Consider the following 18,506-nt stretch of genomic DNA (forward strand, 5'->3'; position numbering starts at 1 on the left):
TTCATTCATTCATTCATTCATTCAATTTGCCAAAAAATGAATATCTTGCGAGCTCAGACGCCTACTCTACGCGGTCCAGATTTCTGGATAAAGCTCTACAGGCTACGAGAAGAGTTGCGTGCTGCAGAAATCGACGAAATGGAGCGTGATTGGTTCGAAGATGACGACGACGATGACGTCAAAGCGCAAGACAAATCAAAGCAGGAGTCAAGCAGCTTTGATTGTCCTGAAATCACATCAAAATTTAGAGATGAAATCATTGAAATGATAGAAAATCTCACAGAAAATCTTATTCACCAATTGAGCCAAAACCAGCCAATGAAAATCGAGTTTCCACGAAGGAAACGAGAAAACACTTCGTACCAATTTAAATAATAAATAAATATATTGAATTTAGTGACGTGTCACACACAGATATTCTGCAGGAGTTGGCATAGGAATGAAGTCAAATGCTTTGTCCACTACTACTAGTCTATGTCATCATCCTGAAAAACTAGGTCTTTTAGAACGGTAATGCATTAATTAAGTTGGTTCAAAAGTTTACTAGCTCAAATGTTGCGCGTTCTGTCTACAATTCATCATCTTCTTCATACTGATTCACATGCCACCAAAAGGTGGAGAGAGACGTAGGGGCTTATTCTATTACGCCAAACATAGTATGTTTTCTAGAGATATCTTTTATGAAGACGTGGCATTCTATAGAACCCAACAGTGCGTCGATGAAGCAGTCGATAACATTGCCTGTATGTTCAGAGTGACGAGACGAAGTCTCCACGTGGTACTGTAGTTAGTCCGTTTTTCTATTCTAAGAGGATTTCTTATAGCTAGCGGCTTCAAAGGGTTCAGTCTCTCTGTCGCTCATATATATATATATATATATATATTTATTTAATTCATAGGGCTTGTTTACGGTGAACTCAGCTACGTAGACTGGGATGGGAGCGTCGTGGACTGCAGTCAAAATTCCTCCACAGCAAGTCCTGTAGCTTTTCTCTCCTCTTCTATAGACGAGTCGTTCTCTAGGGTAACGCTATTCCTCATCACGTCAATATGATAAAAGGTGATCTCTTTGAGACTCTTACGCATACATACCAATGTAAATTGCACAGAAATGAAATCTGAGGCAAAATTTGTGCTTCTGATTGAAAAAGAGGCGACATTCCAGCGTCTCCTTGACAGCCAATTTTACTCAAAATGCGGTCCTTCTATACTAATAACGGTGAACACCTTACACACTCAACTGACTAAAACTATTATAGTCTACTTACTACTAAGGGAAAAGGATACCCTGACGTCAATACACGAGAGATGGTCAAATGCTTATGGGAATTTCTCAAGATTCCTATCCTAGGTCTAGTTGACGCTGATCCATATGGTAGCAAAGCACGCTTCACTACATCAGCTTCCTAATCAGATAATTGTAGGAATAGAAATTCTGTCAGTGTACAAATTCGGTTCAGTGGTAGGGACAGCTTTTTATGAGTACATTATAGAAAGGAGCCTCTTTAGAGTATGTCATTCGATGTACATCATTTAACGACCCCCTGCATCAAATGGCTCGGAGTTCTACCGACTGATCTAGTGAGGTGAGCGAAATACCCCCTACTACAAATTCAAGTCGAGTGCACGGAACTATTCTAGACTAAACGTATCGCCAGAGAATCTTCTCGATCTAACGCATAGAGACACCGGTCGAGCTCAGGGTCTTCTCACGCGTCCTTACATGGAGACGGTGCCTGGTTGGAAAACACAGGTACAGCCAAAAAAATTGCTACTTATTCAATAAGTCTCCCTTTGGAGTATAGCATAAACTCTCGTTTCTACGCAGATCGAATCAATGCTAGAACTGAAAAAGAAGGCAGAAATCCAATGCCTAGACTCGTCCTATCTCGCTAACGTTTACCTTCCTCAAAAAATTGCCGAAGGCAGTTGGCTCTAGCAGCATAAAAACATCAAAAACGTCTAGATCTAAAAAAGAGGAGGATGTATACTGGGTGCACTAGTAGTGTAGTATCATTGCCATGAACTCATTGTCGGATAACTTCGTCTCTCGACTTTCCGTCCTAAACTCATCGCCTTTCCCTCGGTCTCCTCATAGTCCTCCTCCTCCTGTATGGTGCTCGTCTCCGCGGCGCGTATGCTGTCGCTGAGATGCGGCGGCGGAGCGAGACTTTTCCCCGATTCGGGCGACTTCACGAGCCAAGCAGCGGCGGCGGCGACAGCCCCGTCACTACTGACTCGCCGCTTCGCCCGGGCCTTCGGCTTGACGAGAGGCGAAACGGCGTATTCTTTGCGAGACGCGCCCTGACTCCACGTCGACAATCGAGGCCGAACTCCGCCGCTCTCTCCGTCGCCTTCGTCGCCGCCGCCGCCGCCGCCGCCACCGCTGGCGGCGACAATGTCCCCGTCACTGTCATCGGCACTGTCGGACAGATACGACCAATCGTCCTTCAATTGCCTCTGCTTGATTTTATTGATGTTCTTATTGATGGTCACTAGTTCGCGTATCAGGTGCTTGTCGTCTTCGCGCATCGCCGCCTTATTAGGGAGACAGAAGAAAAAAACGAGTCTGACGCGCTAAAAGCCGTTTTCGGCGCATCTGGACGCAAATTCGACCGCGAGACAAATGATTCCGAGATCATCTGTCTAAAGGAGGCGACCTCCCACCCGGGTTCCCCTCGATGGAATGTTGCCCCCGTAACGCCGCCGTCATTAGACCCGATTTGCCTGTCTCTCTCTCTTACCATTTCCTTCTTGAGCCAACCGAGCGCTTGATCGACGTCCGCCCGACGCTCGGCGATCGTTGCTTTGTCGCCTTTTCCCGGCGTCTTCGTTTCCGCTCGCGCGCTCGCGCGACTGCGTCGCAAAATGCTTCGCATCGCTCGATCTTCCACTCGATGCGCTCCCAAAGGGGCCCCTTTTGTCTCTTCCGTTGCCATACACTCCCTTACCCACTCTCCGTTCGCATCCGGCCGCAAAGAGAAATAGGATCACGTGCGGCGTTGCGACGCCTCCGCGGGGTCGCTCGTCGCTCATTGGTCGACGGTCTCATAATCATCTCCACCGCCTGCAGAGTTTCGCCGCCAGTTCGTCTCGTCGACGACTACAGCGTACATGTCGACGCGTCGCGCCGAACGAATTGTCGAGTACTTCAGCAAAGATCCCACCCAATGGAACGGGAAAAGAAACGGCGTCAAGCCGGAAGTCCCTCGTCTCAAGGACAACGCTCATCTTCCGAACGGCGAACGCCGCAAGGCGATCGACGACGCGTTGACGTATCTTCGACACGAATTGGTGAGTCCCGCGCGGTGTGGCGTCGTTGAATGGAATGGGACGTTACGTGGGAAGATCTCACACGACTCGCGTACACGTATTCCAAACAAAACGCGTTGCTTTGCAATATCCGTTCGCTTCCTCTCCGCCGCTTTGACCGTTTACCTACCTCGCGTGACTGGGAGGAGCGTAGCCGTGTCCACCATTGCGCACCACAGTAACCTCTCACCTCCGCGGGTAGATAAGAACGATGGGAATCTTCAAACAAACAAATTTGTTTACGGTAATCGTGATGAGCTGCTATTTCCACCGTGCATTCTTTGCAACAATTGTTATAATGATCTTTTGAGGTGCTGCAGTATGACACTAGTGACATGTATTTTGGGGGGGGTCCAGGTGCAAATTCGCATCGAAGATCAAGAGCTCCACGGCCATTTGCTTCGAATGAGAAAAGCGATGAATTCGATCAAAAAGCAGGCTCGCCTTTCGATGCCGCCCGGAGCGCTTCCTTCCTACGATTTCACCGCAACGCCTGAAAGCGGCGACGACGACGACGACGACGACGACGTAGCCCCACTACCGTCACAGCAAACAAAAGGCGAAAATCGACCTCGATCGAGAACGGCACCGTCACTCAAAGTCGAAACAGTCAAATTCAAACCAAGCCACGGCGCGTCAAAGTCGTTCGACGAACTGGACGAAACGACGACGACAAAGTCTCATTTATCGCCGCTGCTCGATTCCATTGATCGCAATCTGTCGGCAAGCTACGACTGCCTATTGTCGCCGCCGTCGTCGCCGCGCACAATCGGCTTCGACACGATCAAATTCTCGTCGAGCGAATACTCTCTCCTAAATCGAGTCGCTCAGGAAGTCGACGAGGCGCGCCGCGGTAACTTCGGCGCCGCCGGTTCTCCCACTCTTTCATTGAGGAGGGCCCTGCTATCGAACAAGGAAAAGGCGATAGTGACCAAGACGCGAACGCCGCCCACGAATCGCTCCTCCCGCAGTCGTCCGACGTCGAGTTTGACGCCGTCGATTAAAGTGCAAGCGCCGCCGCCGCCGTCGTTTCCGCCGCGTGCCCCGCCGATTAAGCGCACGCTGAGCGAAACGGGTACGGATCCGACATCGTCTGTACTCCGCCGTGGCAGTGCCGCTCCCGGTATGAAGACTATACGCGACGACGACGACGACGATCGCGATAGCAGCGCTTTTCTCGAGTCGCCGTTGACGATGCGCCGCAATAAATCGGCGTCGTTGCCGCGCGGCGGCACGGATGCTGCAGCCGCCGAGATTGTCGTCAAAAAAATGCAGGAGAAACTCGCGCAGGAGAGAAGGGCTCATCTAAGCCGATCGCCGTCAGTGCAGAGAAAATTTCCCGGTGCGACGACGACGACGACGATGGAGCGAAGGGGTGGCGGCGGAGTCGACGGCATGTCGTCGTCGCCGCCGCCGCTGAGACTTCTAATTGACAGTGGAATATCTCACAGTCGATCGGAGAACGTTCTCTCGCCTATCACCGGGGAATCGTCAGCGGCGTCGCGTCGTCGCTCGTCGGATTTAGCCCATTCGCCTGACGCCCGATTTGCTCTGTCGCCGCCGCCTAGCTACAGTTCTCACCAAGGAACAGATCTTTGAGACTTATTTTTAGACCTTTTGCATTGACTCTGATTGCATTTTATTTCTAACAGATGATGGCTGTTGGACCGAACCTGCAACAAGTCGAAGGTCGCTTTTGTGGTACACTGCATGACGATGCATTGAGCCACGCTTTCCTGCTTGGGTCAGAAATTAATAAGCCTGAACCGCGTGCGTTGTACGTGCGATTGCCAAAGTCCAGCGTCTCACCGTCTCCTGACACCCTATGACATATATAAGGATGCGGATTTAGGGAGTTGACTGGGTTCGTCGCGTCACTGACTCACACCCCACCCCGGTATTCATAGTAACACGGAGGCGTCGGAGCACGATATCCGGTCGTCCTATTCCTATGTAAAGCCCGTTAGTTCCCTGTTTTGTTGTACTTTCACATTTCCCATACCATGGCCCTACTGCGCGTGAACACTCCGCCGCCGCCCTTGGCAATGCCGACGACGCCGCGATCGATGCGAAAGCTTCCGCGCACGCCGGCGACGCCGCCAATGACGGCGACGAATCTCTGGACGGAGAGCGTTTGGAACGACGACGAATTTCGAAATCGCGACGCCGAGCGACCGGCGGCAATCGATCAAATCATGCGCCGATCGACGACGACGACGACGACGTCGACTGCGTGCACGAGACGCGGCGAACGCGCCGCCGACATCGATACGGCGATTCAGTGGATACGAAGCGAATTGGTGAGAAAGAGGAGAAAGAATTCAACTTAACCCTAATACGGTGCATATATGTATTCCTACTGTATAGACGTTGATGCGAGAGCAAGATCGTAAGCTCCTGAAGCAATTCACGGCCATCAGCAACGCGATACGCCATCTCAAGAACGCCCAAGACGATCTACGACTCGACGAGGAGGCGACGTCTTCCGGGTCCGACGTCGACGAGATCGCGAAATTGTCGACCGATTCGGATTCGCCGTCGCCGCAGCCGGTGACGAACGCTTCGCGTTCGGCGCCCGTCGTGCTGCGTCGCACGGCGCCGAGACGACGGCCCGATCGCGTGCTACCCGCGACGCCGTCCGCCAATAAAAAGAGACCGCTTAGCGTTTTGATCGACGAGGACGTCGTCGGTCGAAACGAGAGTCGCTTTTCGTGGTGTTAGTTCGAGCGAGAGAGAGAGAGAGATAGAGAGAAAGAGAAAAAAAAAAACTCGTTTACGTTTACTGTTTGAAATTATATGCTTTTATGTTTTCATCGGCTAGTCCGACGATGCTCGCGTTGTCGCAGAGAACTTTGGAAAATCCGTCGCTGTTAGTTTACGGGGGGGGGGAGGGCGGAAGGGAAAGGGCGCGTTTTGTTTTTTCTTTGGCGTCATCGACGTATTGCGTTTTTTTTTCCTTACCTTTTGCCTCGCAGCGAGCCGCCGAGGAGCGTGTAGCGACTCTCCAACGTCCAGTCCTGACTTCGAGGCGGACGTTCCCACCGATAAACTCGTATAGAATAATCGGCGGAACAGGACAATACGCGAAAAGTGCCCTACGAGGGGGGGCTATTGACTAAAGGCCATTCAAACAGACTCGCTTACCACACTAACATCCCTTACGGCTCCTTTGTGATCCCTATACGTCGCTGTCGCTTCTGGAGGCGAATCCGGCTTTTTGACGTGCCATAGTTTAACCGCACCGTCGTTTCCGCCAGTGACCAGCCGATGTCCCGATAGTCCCATGCAGGAAATTCCCCCATGGTGGCCTTAGCACAATGAAATTTAATCCGGTAATAATTATAGTATGCGCATCTTACCCATGATGGAGTGCGTTGGATTTTGATATGCCATCGCTACGTGATCCGATCTCTGATCTTCGTTCGTTTTGAATGTACAGAGAGTGCCGCTTGTGCAGCCTGCAATGAGACTATCGCTTTTGCCTGGAATCCACGAGTAGCAGCTAATCGGTGCAGGAGCGTCGAGTTGGGCAAAAACCGAAGGTGACTCAGAGCCAACGCTTCGAATATCATATAGCTGAGATCCTCCAATTAGTCAATAATTAATAAATAAACGTCTGCAATTATTACTAGGATTTCGGAAGAACCTTGCATTGAGCACAAGGATACGACGTTTTCATTTTTCGGCGCATAAGAGAGCCGATGACAATCGGATGACGCAATTGGTAGTGCATGAACAAGTTCGCACGATCGCAGATCCCAGAAACGCAGCATTCCTTCCGTAGAACAAACCTAATACATCATTATTTCAATAAGAAAAAGTAGAATTGTCAGTGCACCAAAGCCAGATGAGAATCGTCTCTTTTGACAATTGCACTGATAGGAAATTGACTTCCTTGAAGTTCAGCAATGGCCTTTGGCGACTCAGCTGGATCCCAAATACTGACGAGACCCTCTTGATCACCCGTCAATAAATGATCAGACTGTTTATCCAACGTCAGACAGCAAACGGGATTCCCATTGGTATCGCCCTCCCACAACACAGTTCCCTGTTTTTTTTTAAATAATTAATTACAGGCTATTTCATTATTGGCGTCTCACATTTATGACGTCCGATGCTTTGACGGCGCCGTCTCGACTAGAACTCGCTATTACCGGTCCAGCCGCATCTAAAGACGTCAAATAGGCAGCTCCCGTTAGAAGGCCTCGGTGGGCGCGCAGCGTTTTCGCCGTGTAGTCGACTCTAGGTCGTCCTCTTTCGATGTGCGCGTCTTGGTTTCTTCGTAGGGAATAGTAGCGGTACCAGCGGCTCGTTTCGCTCGCCTCGGCAGCGTTGGGGAGAGCTGATGGGTTGCAGAAAAGCCAGCGATCGATGCAGAGTTGTCTAGTTGCAATAGCGGTCGAGCTACTGCGGTCAGTCCGCTTTTGCTTTACCTCCAAACGGTGCTCGTCGTTCCTGCTGTGTAGAACGCCTGCGAATGTTCGTCATTCGTTCATTTTTTTGCATACGAACGGTCTACTTTGCAGACGAGTAGACTTCTCGCGACATTCTCCGCATCCAAATTGCTGAGGACGCCAGTCAAGCAATCCTCGGGTAACGAGTCCATTTACAAACGCAGACGCCCTGCTGCAGACGCCGGACAAAAAAGTATAGCGCACAGCGTTACCGACGCACGCGCAGCATCCCTCAAAAGAGCGCGCAATACGAGTCGACAACAATAAAAACGCGAACTTCGTGTCAGCAAATTTATTGCGTTTGAAAGAGAAATTTCACGTAGATGTTAATAAAAACACGCGTCTAAAAATGAATTCATGCAGCAATACAAAAAATTCTATCTAGCCAAAAAAGCTTTCTTCACCTTGATCGTTGATCCAATCTAAAAAAGAACTTGAAGAGTCTGTCAAAAAATCTGTGTACGTACCTTTTTTTAATGCGTCCGTATTAGCATAACCCAGGCTACACCAACGAGGAGGTTCGGACGCTTCGTAGCCCAAGGCAGCCACCGCAAAGCAATGGCCACCCGTTCCAAAATTTGAGGGAAGTTTTGGCTTCAAAGGCCTCTTCAAACAGTACCCGCCTGGACGCTCGAGTCGGTCCCTTGTTCCGACCCCCCCGGCGCGGTGGTACCTTCTGACCCTATGAGGGGTATATTGCCGCCTTGGCCCCCCCGAGGGCTTGTGAAGTAGGAGAGCGTACTGGCCACTGTTTGTAGGAGTCAGCAAGGAAGACGGTGCAATGCAATGAATTGAAGTCTCCTGGGCCAGATCATCCTTGGTCTAATCGTGCCAATTGGGTGAGAAAAGTGCCGGCAACCAGGCCATGTTGAACACCCCCTTCAAGTCGTACCAACATTCGCTCCTGTTTCTGCTCCATCATTGGCTGCCAGCTTGACAATATTCAACTTCGCCAACTACACCTACGTCTCTCTCAAGGTGGCATGGGGCTGCCTTTGGCCGAGCGCACGTCTCCCTGCGCTTTTTTGGGTGCCTGGGCAGCTACCCTTGCCTCGTTGCCAAGCCGTCTAGAGCAATTTCCATCCGCTCTTGACGTATCTGTCACTCCATCCGACAACCTTTTCTGCGGCCATGTTGCTCACACGCTGTCCGCCCTCTATCAGGCTACTCCAGCTGTGGCGGAAGCGATACCATCAATCGCAACTCTCCCGGAAAAACATCTCAAGCTTCAGCGGGTCCTCTCTCATCTCCTTCTCGACGCTGAACACGCTGGTTTGCTCTCGTCCGCCAACCGCTTCACCCAAGCTAGGTTGAGGAGTGCGGCGGGTCCAGACGCGGGCGCTTGGTTAGATGCGATCCCGGCCTCGAGACATCTGTCGTTTACCAACGTTGAATTTCAAACGGCAGTGTCTCTTCGGCTGGGTCTGTCTATTCCTGTGCTCCGCAGTCTGCCATGCTGCACTTGCTCTACCACCTGGGATGAAGCTGGATACCACGCGCTGACCTGTCGGAAGGATGGAGGCCAAACTCGTCGTCACGATCACATCCAACACACGTGGCTCTCTCTATTACGATCCGTCAATTTCCACTGTGAGCTAGAGGAACTGGGCGACTTTGGTGACTTCAAGCGACCAGATATCAGCATCTATGACTACCAAGATGGCAAGAAATTACTTCTCGACGTTTCGATCATCCACCCTCAACGTCCGAGTTGTCTGCCGCAGAGCCATTCCACCAACGGAGCAGCGGCCATCTTACGCGACACCGAGAAGTCGACAAAATACCGTGCGGAGGCAATCTCCCTCGGTTATCTCTTCGAGCCTTTGACGTTCGAAGTCTTCGGACGTTGGAGTCCGGTCGCCGTCGACTTCTTCAACAAGATCGTCCGTCGCCCGTCCATCGAATTTCTCGATGACCGTCCCGCTGCTGCTCGATACTGGCGCCGACGCTTCGCTGTTTGTCTGCAGCGCTTGAATGCGCAAATCCTTCTTCGCAAGGTAACGCTTCTCGTCCCGGGGTCTACGGTGGGTGATCGCTTGGGTCCTCATGACACTGACATTCGATTTTTCTCTAATTAATCTATTGACTCTATGCATGCATCCCCCTTCCCCTGTCTGTTCCCGTCCCCTTCAATATCTCTTTTCTGCTTTCTGTCTGTTCTTTCTTTTGTGTTTAACAGAATACAGTCGTACCCACTCGAGCCTAGCGTGGATCGTACTTGTTGGCAACAATAAGACCGCAGCGATCATTAAATCCCAGTGCGCGTACCAAGGCCGAAGCCCCCATCGCCCTGCCTACGGGCTCCGGCACGGTTATATAAACCGTGGGCCACGCTGAGTCAACTATCCAGAGCTGTCTTCTGCCAATCTCCCGAGCCAGACGTCAATGGGATTGCCACGAAGCGCAAGGCACCCTGCGATGAGAATGCAGTGACCCGCAACGCTCCCACCCTCAGCCGCAACTGACGGGAACTCGGCTGTGCAGGCCTTTATATAGGCTGTGCGGGCCTGCCTTCTGATTGGTCGGCCGTTTTCTCCGCCCACCGCTCTGATTGGTCCGCCAATTAAGCAAAACTAGTTTTGATCAGGTATTGCCGGTTGATTGCCGGTATTGCCGGTTGATTACCGGTATTTTCGATCGACCACACCCCTAAAATGGCGAAAATCAAGATGGCGAGATAGAATCACAATGTACTGTAGCCTGTACAGGATCTCTGGCGATCTGGAAGTAAGGCTGCATATTTCTTTGTTAGAGTTCTATGAACTTCTATCGCGCGTTTCACGCACGTACGATCAGCGGTGTCGACGCGCGCGGAATTCGAAAGGAAGTGGTCGCGAATGGGCGTCTCCTTCGAGGCGTAACACGTCGCTAAATGCCGGCGATGACGTGGAAAGTAAGGAGAACAAAATAAAACCCGAAAACGTAACGAAAGAAAAGGGAAAAGAGCGTTTTTTCTACAATCGAAATTAAAAAAAAAGATGGCTGCCGTCCACCGTTCACCCATGGTTCATCCCACAGCTCGACTGCGACGTTCTTCGAACGACCACCGCTCAATAAAAGCAATCGAATGTATGGTCTCGCGATTCGTACGGAAAATTCGGAAATATGGGCCGAAAAAGGCAGCAGGTCAAGGTCTCATCATAGGACAACAACAACTTAGTGGAAAGGGTCTACCTTGAGACGAGAAGGCGGCTTTCCGCAGCTTTTTTAGACACTCTTTCTAGTAATTCTCGTGTACTGTATGCTTTAGGATAGGATAGCCTACCTATATACAAATTACCACACCTACGTGAAACGCAGGCGCAGTTCTTTGCATAAAATGGCGATGTTTCGTCAACTTCCCGTTCCCCAGGCTCAACGTGAAGGTACAGTAAGTGATCCTAAGTCTACTGTACTCTGATCAGTTACTTGCACAGCCGCTCCGAGGCCAGAACTTCAAGAAGTGAGTCTTGTCGCCTTCTCTTCTCACGAAGCCCTTCTCTAACGCCCGTTTTAGGAAGTGAAACTATATAAGAACTCCAGGGAAAGAGAAAAGTGCGATGAAAAAGACTCCTTCTGACTTTTCGGCGATACGTTTTTCCCCGAAGGTACGATAACATGGCGGACGTCTTCGCTTTGGTGCAGACAATCCAATGTTTGGAAAAGGCCTACATCAAAGACGCAGTCCCAGCTAAAGAGTAAGCTCGCTTCGAAACGCTCACGGATAAAAAAGGAAATGATGTCGTCACAGGTACACCGCCCACTGCCTCAAACTCCTCGAGCAATACAAGGCGAGATTATTTATCAATGCATAGAAGTAGCGAATTACTTGTGCTAGTAGGCCGCTTTTAAGTTAATTGAAGACGAATTCAAAACCCTCGATCATTTCATGGAAGTCTATAAGGTATGGGTACTTGCTAATAATAATTTGAATCAAATTTTATTTTTGATTTAGCTTGACTGTCCTGCTGCCGTTGGACGAATCAAGGACGGCCGTCCTATCACAATAAAAGACGATAAAGGAAACGTGAGCAAGACTATAGCAGAAATTGTTTCGGTAAGAATTGAAGGTATATGTATGTTTTGAAATTCACCTTTGTTTTCGTAGTTATTTATCACGTTGATGGATAAACTTCGTCTTGACATTAAAGCCGTAGATGAGGTAGCTAAAATTAGTTTCAGGAGAAGCGTTGGAATTTCAACTATTTCAATTATAGATTCATCCGGATTTGAGCGAACTTCTCTCGACGCTCAATCGTCTCAGCACTCTTCCTCACGACTTCGAAGGCAGAGATCTCGTCCAAAAATGGTCCTAATCCGTGTACCACCTCCAAAACTTCTCATTTCTCATTTCTAGGCTATCTAAAATGGAGAGCATGCGTGCAAGTGAAGAGCTGGGAGAGGACGACAGTCGTCAAATGGTTTTCGATATCGAGAGAGCGTACAACGCTTTCAATCGAACTCTCCAGCAGTGAAACTGAATTCTAGACATACGCATGCTTTGTTTATGCCACTAGCTAGCGCTTCCTTCTAAGATATAAATAATAAAGGATGTGTTGCTTGCGTCAGACGCTTTGGCTCGCGCTGCGATGCTTCGACGAGAAGAAGGCGTTGATTTTCGCGTAGTTTTTGCTGTAGACGTTTAGTGCAATACCAAGGAGAATGACTAATCCTGACCAGATGTATCTATTCGTAATAATAGATGGAAATAGATGGAAAAGGGACAGAGGACCGTTTCCTACTGCAATGTAAATGGCTTTGTAAAGAAGAGGAAGGAAAGAATGATGCTGATGGCTTTTCTGAATGTAGTCACTAACGTGGAAAATTTCAATTGCAGACTAATTCCCTAATCTACTGTACCTGTGACTGCTAAGAGAGCGCCGAAGGATCGAACTAGAGCTAAGACAAAAAGGATTCCCAGGTAACCTGTGATGCTGAATACAGCAGCAAGCCCATACGTCTTCAACGGATTCTACGCATTGGTCTCAACGTTTTTGTCTACGTAGTTCTGTAGTTCTTACTTTGGCATACGCTCGAAAAGCGTCAACAAGTCCGCCGTTGAGCACAAGGCAAAATAATAGATAAATAAAACCGATTCCATAGGAATAGAGTACCTAAAAGATGCGTCTTCAAAGCGTGTAGTGCACTCGGTCTATAAATTAATTCCTACCACTTCCGTGTTGCTGGCCGAGTACGCCTTCATCGTCTTCTCCTGAACGTTACCGATGATAGCGTCAGCACAAAGAGCCGATGATATGAATACGACTCCTACAAGAAAATTTCGATTTCCTATATGTAAAATTTCGTCTACAAATTGCCTGTTTTATCGAAATTGGGCGAGACGCTGCTGTCGGCGAGAGTGAAGAGAACCAGGCCCGCGCTCATGCATACGACAGCAGAAAAATCAATCATCCCATACCTTTTGTCTTCACATAGAAAGACTTATATAAAGCAAACGTCAAACGTTGATCCCCAGTACTTTGTATAAATATGCCCCCGATCATGACAGGAATCAGTTTGCAGCACTTAAATATGACCTAGGTTATAAAAAAAGATTTACTTATGCCACCCATAGGAAAATCGTCTGCTCCAACCTGCGTCGGATAGTTAAGATAGCCCAAGGACGCATTAGATAATCCCATAGTCGATACGGTAAGAAATGCTAGTAGAGTATAAGTTCTGAGTGGAATTCTACGAAGCGGGCTCTTCAGTTAATTAATTAATTATTTATAATTTTTTTTTAATTTTGCCTTCTGGTGGCGTCTTCTCTCATGCGGAATTCCACCGATCCGAAAATCGTGTAGAAACCGAATTGGACCAGAGTCAAGTACAAGCCAAACGGCTTTAGCCCCTCTGTGCGAAAAATCCACTCCTGCAAAAACTATTCGACTTTCTAACGTATTATACTGGTAGACTTGCCTGCACGTAGCCGTAGAGAAGGTAGAATGATAAAATTCCCGAGCAGAGAGTGAGAAATTGGCCGAGCGGAGAGAGTTTATAGACGGGAATTCCGAGTACGACGAGAAGTTCGTTCGTCTCAGCCGGAGACGGTCTCCGCCGCGACGCGACGGGATCCATTTGCACGACAACGGCTTTTTCGTCGGTTTGCGACGAACGAGAGAGAGACGGAACGACAAATGACGACGCCATCCCCGAGAAATTGCATCCGGTACAACCTTTAGCATACGGGAGATGCTGTAAAGTCGTTGACTAGAGAAAGATTTTTTTTAAGTTTTAGAGAAGAAAAATTTCTTATTCGTGCCACGTCAAAAGAATTGATACACATACTCTACCACAGACTTGAAAATCCATCTAATGCCAAGCCAAGAGTCTGTCTACAGTATCCGATCAACACTGAATCTTTGCTTGCAGGCAATAGCACGTCTTACCACCATTCCCCGCAATGAAGGACCCACCCGGATAGGACTTCCCATTAGCAAAACAAGGACACGAAGATTTCTTCAAGCACTGTCGAACCCCACTTTTAAGATCAGTATGCATCACTTGCCCGGAGGGACAGAAGCATCCCTTCGCAGCCGCGCCGCCGCCGCACCCGACCCCATCAAGATTCGCGCACGACGGCGCCTTGGTGCACGACAACCCATTTTCGGAATACACAGATCCGTCGCCGAGACGTCTACAATAATCATTCCCACACGGATAATCGGTGCACACTCGCGTGCCTTTCGAACACGGACACGTTTGACACAAGTCCGCCGTTGGTGGCATCAATTCACCGTCGGTATAAATAACCCCATCGCTGCCCGTGCACGAGTCGCACGTCTCGAAGCAACGCATCTTACCGTTATCGATGCACGCGCACGTTCGGCACTTCGACACGACTTTTCTCTCGCCGACGTCAATTCGACTTCCGTCCTCGAGTCGACAGCCGGTGACGCACGGAGAGGGCGGACGCTTTTTTAATAAACAGTCGTTCAGTTTACCCGACTCGGCGACGCTCAGGACGGCGAGACGTCGATTTTCGGTGTAGATCGTTCCCAAGTAGTCCGTGCAGTCGACCACGCAGACCGAGCAATAGTCGACGGATATTTGCACGAAGGAATAAGGAGTGAAACGAAAGAAAAAGTCCTGAAAGATGCCTAACAGTTGATTGGACACCGTCAAGTCGGCGCTGTTGAGAACGATTCCGGCGACGAAAATGTCGGCCGTGGACGGAGGCTTGGCGATGAACGTGCTGTCGGCGATTTGAGTGATGGCTCGCGCGCAACTGTGATAGAACGATATACGAGTTCGCTGGGAATCCAAATCCGATGAGGGACGCTCGCGAACGAAGGCAAAGTGAAGATACGACCAATCGTTCGGCTGATCGATTTTGTTGTCCGGATCGATATCAACGAATTTCGTCGTTTTTAATTGACCGCCCCTGCTACGCCACGTGATCAACAAGTCCATATCCGTACCGGAAAACGACAGAGGGTCGTCGTCCGCATAAACGTTGAAGTCAATTTGGAAGTAGATGGTCGATTGGTCTCGAATCGAGATAATCGTATAGGGATTGGGATTGCTTGCCGTGTAGTCTCTGCCTTGAAAACTGCCTTGAAAACGGTTGAATATCGCGAGAAAGGAGACGCCGAATGCGTCGCTCGGAATTGCCGCGAAAATTTCGTTTTTCGCGTTCGTGTCGGTGACTTTGAGGGGATTTGCGCTCGACAGAGGTATATCGAGATCGAATGCGGACGATTGGAGCGTGCCGTAGCCTGCTTTGTCCGTTAAGATGGCGTTCGCGGGCTGGAACGTCTTCGCCGTCGTTTTGTCGAGGCCCGATGCCGCCAAAAGGTCGACTGGGTCTTGGGCGACAACGATTGGGCCGAGAGCGAGAAGTAGGAGCGCGTAGTACATCGAACGACGATGAAGGTGAAGGAAGTGGCGTTCTCTCCGAGGCGAGCATGCGCGTGAAAGCCTCAACAGGATATCAAATGACGTCACGCTCGCATATTGTCATTTCCTCAGGTGTGTGGCGTCATCTTTAGAGATCCGGCTCTATTAGATCCTGTCCACGACACAGAGGATGTAGGAAAACCACAGAAAGTTGCATTTTGGGATGATGACTTCGAACAGAGGTGTCCGCGACAAAAATAACTTTCAATGCATCAAAACTACCAAAGAAGCAAATCAACTCATCTCGAAGGGCGAAGACATATAAGACCGTACTGTAGACACTTTATTGCATGGTAAAGAATACTGACAGAGAAAGAAATTCTACAGAACAAACAGCTGTCTCATAGTAAAGTTGCCACTAACACGGATTCACACAGTTAATAATCTTCGAATCTTCACACGTACACCGTTCACACTTACTTCTATAAAACTCTTGCCCGTGGTAATACCTAGTGCCAGCCTCGGTGCAGTGGCAATAATCGTAACAGGTAACGTCCTCGATAGCAACGCACTTGCATAGAACACAAACCTTATTCCCTGCACCCCGTGCTATGACTTTCTTGTCACCCACAACCCCCTTGGTGCCGTCATCAAACGTGCACCCGGACACGAAGCAGTTTTGCTTTACAGCGACGAACTGGGACTTTTCACAGTCGGCTAATTTTACTTTTGTTTCAGCGGTAATTGCTTGAAGTCTTCCCGATTCATCATTGGCGCTGATCACGTCCGGATCCTCGCGACAATTCACACACGGCGTGTAGTCGCAATATTCTCGTCGATTCTCCGCGCTATCGTAGGACTCTATACGAAAGAGGGGCCGTTCGAGGCAGCCGCGGACCCTATTAATAACGCTTCCTTTGTCTACCCCCATGCCAAATAGCACGATGGCACTGCTGGGAGGTGTCATGAGAAATTGGCTCACACCCAACGTTCTCACTTTTTCTGAATTACACTCCACGTACATTGTGATGTCTGCAAGTGCACTGCTGAGATCGGAGCCGCTCGGCTTCAAATTCACGTCGACGTAGATGAAATGCCAGTCGAGATCGTCTAACAGTAATTCTGCATCAAAAGGTGTTGTAATTTCGGGGTCGCCGGCGTTGGCGGTTTTGCTCCGCCATTGGATTTCTGACGTCACTTTCATGCATTGCCAGCAGGAGTCGGTTGCCGCTGCCGTGGCAACGATATTCACCCGAAGATAGACGACGGTACCGTCGGCCGATTGAATGGAGAAGAGAGTTTGACGGCCCGGGCGAAATTTGTCGAATTTGACCAACGTCGAGAAGCCGAAGTCGTGCGACTGTAAGGGAACCTTCGGAAAGTCCCCGATTGCCGTTCGAATAGTCGATTCGTCGGCACTTGCTAGTTGAAATCGATCGGACGGCGTTGGATCGAGAACGAGGCAAATCGACTTCGTCGTTCCGTTGCGACCTGGCGCGACGATTACCGATCCCGGCGGTTGTATTGCGTCGACGTTGGATGGACGGATGTCCGCCGAGGCGAGAAGGTCGATGTCTACGGCGTGGGACGACGCGACGAGGAGAAGAAAGGAGAGGAAGACGAGGGATCCCATTCTGGTGTAAGCTTGCGCAGTTGATGCTTCCGCTCGAGTGACGCACACGTCGATTTCCTGTGTTTGAGATGGTCTCATTTTTCCCAGTAGGGCGGTCACAAGCGAGTTGACCTTGAGCTGACCTTTTGATTTAATACAAAAAAAGATCAAAGAATTATTGTTATTGATTTTTCTTGTGCTGACTCGGAGTTAGATGAGTCGGCGGCGGCGATGCATTGTTTTTGTACGAAAACGCGACGATTTTAGGAAACGCCCGCTTTTGATCAACCAGTCTTCAACTCGTTGCGCGCGAGCGATGCTTGCGGTTCAGGCGCATGGAACGCCACTCGCGCATAAAAAGTAGCGGCGGGAACGCCCACTTTCGAGGGGCAAGTGTCTTCATCTCGTTGCACGCGAGTCGTGCTTACGGTCCAGGCGCATGGCACGCCACTCGCGCATAAAAGTAGCGGCGGGAACGCCCACTTTCGAGGGGCAAGTGTCTTCATCTCGTTGCACGCGAGTCGTGCTTACGGTCCAGGCGCATGGCACGCCACTCGCGCATAAAAGTAGCGGCGGGAACGCCCACTTTCGAGGGGCAAGTGTCTTCATCTCGTTGCACGCGAGCCGTGCTTACGGTCCAGGCGCATTGCACGCCACTCGCGCATAAAAAGTAGCGGCGGGAACGCCCACTTTCGAGGGGCAAGTGTCTTCATCTCGTTGCACGCGAGCGACGCTTGCAGTTCAGGCGCAAATGGAAGCGTCCGACTGCTAAGGGAAGACCGAATTTTTTCATCCTGCTTTATCACGCTACTATTATTATGCACTATAGACACGCGTTCCGTCCGCCTGAACTGCAAGCGCCGCTTGACTTACGGACGGACACTTGTTGGTCAAAAAATGATCGTTCCCAGCAAATCTTTTACGAGAGTTCTAAAATAATTTCTTACCTGGAATTCTCTGTATGAAGTCATGATTGCAATTGGAGATGACGAGCAGTCCATGGATAATAACAGTTGGCTTCCTGGGACTTATGACTCCTATAAACTTGACCATCTTGTGCAAAGTTCTTTACATTAAAATCAAGAATTAGGATTAGCAGGCTCCAGACTAATTGATCAGGCGTCAGCCACTATCCCGTATACGGTCTGATGGCAACCGAAACGACAACATACCGGCAAACCTATCTTCCTCCAGGAAAAATGCCTGGGTACGCAGCTAGGGTGCATGCAACGACAATACTTCCCTTACCCGCCTATACGTTTCTCGATTTACATGACTATTCATTCATTCATTCATTCTTTTTAGTTATG

The 18,506-nt window shown here is 49.7% G+C and overlaps 7 protein-coding genes and 1 long non-coding RNA gene across 13 annotated transcripts; 4 read left to right on the forward strand and 4 right to left on the reverse strand.

The window, feature by feature from the left end:
• Positions 1 to 2,191, forward strand: LOC136197208 (meiotic recombination protein SPO11-like). 2 transcript variants are annotated; one of them, XM_065986930.1, is made up of 14 exons: positions 1 to 200; positions 249 to 359; positions 415 to 497; positions 548 to 614; positions 670 to 778; positions 825 to 840; positions 900 to 973; positions 1,024 to 1,060; positions 1,110 to 1,219; positions 1,276 to 1,375; positions 1,425 to 1,462; positions 1,510 to 1,586; positions 1,642 to 1,753; positions 1,829 to 2,191. In XM_065986930.1, the coding sequence occupies exons 1-14, from the start codon at positions 37 to 39 to the stop codon at positions 1,937 to 1,939; spliced, it is 1,209 nt and encodes a 402-aa protein (XP_065843002.1). In that variant the 5' UTR covers positions 1 to 36; the 3' UTR covers positions 1,940 to 2,191. The 2 variants fall into 2 exon arrangements, with proteins under 2 accessions (XP_065843002.1, XP_065843001.1); XM_065986929.1 differs by having other exon boundaries at positions 1 to 359.
• On the reverse strand, positions 1,755 to 7,970 carry LOC136197205 (serine-threonine kinase receptor-associated protein-like). Of its 2 annotated transcripts, none has more exons than XM_065986923.1 (12): positions 7,832 to 7,970; positions 7,746 to 7,783; positions 7,413 to 7,695; positions 7,151 to 7,360; positions 6,942 to 7,103; positions 6,672 to 6,888; positions 6,457 to 6,620; positions 6,274 to 6,407; positions 5,315 to 6,179; positions 5,206 to 5,261; positions 2,745 to 5,135; positions 1,755 to 2,538 (listed from the first exon to the last, which is right to left on the reverse strand). In XM_065986923.1, exons 1-9 carry the CDS (start codon positions 7,916 to 7,918, stop codon positions 6,092 to 6,094), a joined length of 1,383 nt encoding a protein of 460 aa, XP_065842995.1. In that variant the 5' UTR covers positions 7,919 to 7,970; the 3' UTR covers positions 1,755 to 2,538; positions 2,745 to 5,135; positions 5,206 to 5,261; positions 5,315 to 6,091. The 2 variants fall into 2 exon arrangements, with proteins under 2 accessions (XP_065842995.1, XP_065842997.1); XM_065986925.1 differs by having other exon boundaries at positions 5,199 to 5,261.
• LOC136197202 (serine/arginine repetitive matrix protein 2-like) lies at positions 3,052 to 4,984 on the forward strand. 2 transcript variants are annotated; one of them, XM_065986919.1, is made up of 3 exons: positions 3,052 to 3,294; positions 3,515 to 3,556; positions 3,670 to 4,984. In XM_065986919.1, the coding sequence occupies exons 1-3, from the start codon at positions 3,115 to 3,117 to the stop codon at positions 4,909 to 4,911; spliced, it is 1,464 nt and encodes a 487-aa protein (XP_065842991.1). In that variant the 5' UTR covers positions 3,052 to 3,114; the 3' UTR covers positions 4,912 to 4,984. The 2 variants fall into 2 exon arrangements, with proteins under 2 accessions (XP_065842991.1, XP_065842992.1); XM_065986920.1 differs by lacking the exon at positions 3,515 to 3,556 and having other exon boundaries at positions 3,053 to 3,294.
• Positions 5,259 to 6,125, forward strand: LOC136197212 (uncharacterized). Its single transcript, XM_065986933.1, has 2 exons — positions 5,259 to 5,612; positions 5,680 to 6,125. Exons 1-2 carry the CDS (start codon positions 5,316 to 5,318, stop codon positions 6,031 to 6,033), a joined length of 651 nt encoding a protein of 216 aa, XP_065843005.1. The 5' UTR covers positions 5,259 to 5,315; the 3' UTR covers positions 6,034 to 6,125.
• A 73-nt stretch (positions 7,971 to 8,043) lies between the features above and the next one.
• LOC136197165 (uncharacterized) lies at positions 8,044 to 8,298 on the reverse strand. Its single transcript, XR_010672464.1, has 2 exons — positions 8,234 to 8,298; positions 8,044 to 8,188 (listed from the first exon to the last, which is right to left on the reverse strand). It is a non-coding gene; the product is annotated as an uncharacterized lncRNA (long non-coding RNA).
• A 2,362-nt stretch (positions 8,299 to 10,660) lies between these two features.
• LOC136197538 (adenosine 3'-phospho 5'-phosphosulfate transporter 2-like) lies at positions 10,661 to 13,905 on the reverse strand. 3 transcript variants are annotated; one of them, XM_065987324.1, is made up of 12 exons: positions 13,665 to 13,905; positions 13,496 to 13,617; positions 13,340 to 13,436; positions 13,225 to 13,282; positions 13,064 to 13,171; positions 12,916 to 13,013; positions 12,767 to 12,859; positions 12,606 to 12,717; positions 12,488 to 12,557; positions 11,840 to 12,431; positions 11,032 to 11,782; positions 10,661 to 10,986 (listed from the first exon to the last, which is right to left on the reverse strand). In XM_065987324.1, the coding sequence occupies exons 1-10, from the start codon at positions 13,893 to 13,895 to the stop codon at positions 12,311 to 12,313; spliced, it is 1,110 nt and encodes a 369-aa protein (XP_065843396.1). In that variant the 5' UTR covers positions 13,896 to 13,905; the 3' UTR covers positions 10,661 to 10,986; positions 11,032 to 11,782; positions 11,840 to 12,310. The 3 variants fall into 3 exon arrangements, with proteins under 3 accessions (XP_065843396.1, XP_065843395.1, XP_065843398.1); XM_065987323.1 differs by having other exon boundaries at positions 10,661 to 11,782; XM_065987326.1 differs by lacking the exons at positions 10,661 to 10,986; positions 11,032 to 11,782 and having other exon boundaries at positions 12,365 to 12,431; positions 12,478 to 12,557.
• On the forward strand, positions 11,015 to 12,313 carry LOC136197539 (vacuolar protein sorting-associated protein 28 homolog). Its single transcript, XM_065987327.1, has 10 exons — positions 11,015 to 11,131; positions 11,183 to 11,208; positions 11,263 to 11,300; positions 11,354 to 11,443; positions 11,497 to 11,536; positions 11,587 to 11,649; positions 11,701 to 11,802; positions 11,854 to 11,907; positions 11,963 to 12,054; positions 12,103 to 12,313. The coding sequence occupies exons 1-10, from the start codon at positions 11,086 to 11,088 to the stop codon at positions 12,218 to 12,220; spliced, it is 669 nt and encodes a 222-aa protein (XP_065843399.1). The 5' UTR covers positions 11,015 to 11,085; the 3' UTR covers positions 12,221 to 12,313.
• A 46-nt stretch (positions 13,906 to 13,951) lies between the features above and the next one.
• LOC136197537 (uncharacterized) lies at positions 13,952 to 15,655 on the reverse strand. The gene has a single exon (XM_065987322.1). The coding sequence runs from the start codon at positions 15,603 to 15,605 to the stop codon at positions 14,094 to 14,096; it is 1,512 nt and encodes a 503-aa protein (XP_065843394.1). The 5' UTR covers positions 15,606 to 15,655; the 3' UTR covers positions 13,952 to 14,093.
• Positions 15,656 to 18,506: the final 2,851 nt, after the last annotated feature.

Source organism: Oscarella lobularis, chromosome 17, assembly GCF_947507565.1.
Source record: "Oscarella lobularis chromosome 17, ooOscLobu1.1, whole genome shotgun sequence".
Classification (NCBI taxonomy): Eukaryota; Metazoa; Porifera; class Homoscleromorpha; order Homosclerophorida; family Oscarellidae; genus Oscarella; species Oscarella lobularis.

Excerpts from the sequence above, each read along its gene's own strand:
- LOC136197537 (XM_065987322.1), bottom strand. The coding sequence starts at position 15,605 with ATGTACTACGCGCTCCTACTTCTCGCTCTCGGCCCAATCGTTGTCGCC.
- LOC136197205 (XM_065986923.1), bottom strand. The coding sequence starts at position 7,918 with ATGGACTCGTTACCCGAGGATTGCTTGACTGGCGTCCTCAGCAATTTG. Across the intron at positions 7,104-7,150 it reads ACGATTCTCATCTGGCTTTG|GTTTGTTCTACGGAAGGAAT; the intron begins GTGCACTGACAA and ends ATGATGTATTAG. Across the intron at positions 6,889-6,941 it reads AAGGTTCTTCCGAAATCCTA|CTATATGATATTCGAAGCGT; the intron begins GTAATAATTGCA and ends GGAGGATCTCAG.
- LOC136197539 (XM_065987327.1), top strand. The coding sequence starts at position 11,086 with ATGGCGATGTTTCGTCAACTTCCCGTTCCCCAGGCTCAACGTGAAG. Across the intron at positions 11,444-11,496 it reads GACGCAGTCCCAGCTAAAGA|GTACACCGCCCACTGCCTCA; the intron begins GTAAGCTCGCTT and ends ATGTCGTCACAG. Across the intron at positions 11,908-11,962 it reads ACATTAAAGCCGTAGATGAG|ATTCATCCGGATTTGAGCGA; the intron begins GTAGCTAAAATT and ends TTTCAATTATAG.
- LOC136197202 (XM_065986919.1), top strand. The coding sequence starts at position 3,115 with ATGTCGACGCGTCGCGCCGAACGAATTGTCGAGTACTTCAGCAAAGAT. Across the intron at positions 3,295-3,514 it reads CGTATCTTCGACACGAATTG|ATAAGAACGATGGGAATCTT; the intron begins GTGAGTCCCGCG and ends CTCCGCGGGTAG. Across the intron at positions 3,557-3,669 it reads AACAAACAAATTTGTTTACG|GTGCAAATTCGCATCGAAGA; the intron begins GTAATCGTGATG and ends GGGGGGGTCCAG.
- LOC136197208 (XM_065986929.1), top strand. The coding sequence starts at position 37 with ATGAATATCTTGCGAGCTCAGACGCCTACTCTACGCGGTCCAGATTTC. Across the intron at positions 1,220-1,275 it reads GTCCTTCTATACTAATAACG|GGAAAAGGATACCCTGACGT; the intron begins GTGAACACCTTA and ends CTTACTACTAAG. Across the intron at positions 1,587-1,641 it reads CTACCGACTGATCTAGTGAG|ACTAAACGTATCGCCAGAGA; the intron begins GTGAGCGAAATA and ends GAACTATTCTAG.
- LOC136197212 (XM_065986933.1), top strand. The coding sequence starts at position 5,316 with ATGGCCCTACTGCGCGTGAACACTCCGCCGCCGCCCTTGGCAATGCCG. Across the intron at positions 5,613-5,679 it reads AGTGGATACGAAGCGAATTG|ACGTTGATGCGAGAGCAAGA; the intron begins GTGAGAAAGAGG and ends CCTACTGTATAG.
- LOC136197538 (XM_065987324.1), bottom strand. The coding sequence starts at position 13,895 with ATGGCGTCGTCATTTGTCGTTCCGTCTCTCTCTCGTTCGTCGCAAACC. Across the intron at positions 13,283-13,339 it reads ATCTTAACTATCCGACGCAG|GTCATATTTAAGTGCTGCAA; the intron begins GTTGGAGCAGAC and ends TTTATAACCTAG. Across the intron at positions 12,558-12,605 it reads CGCTCTCTTAGCAGTCACAG|TGACTACATTCAGAAAAGCC; the intron begins GTACAGTAGATT and ends TTTCCACGTTAG.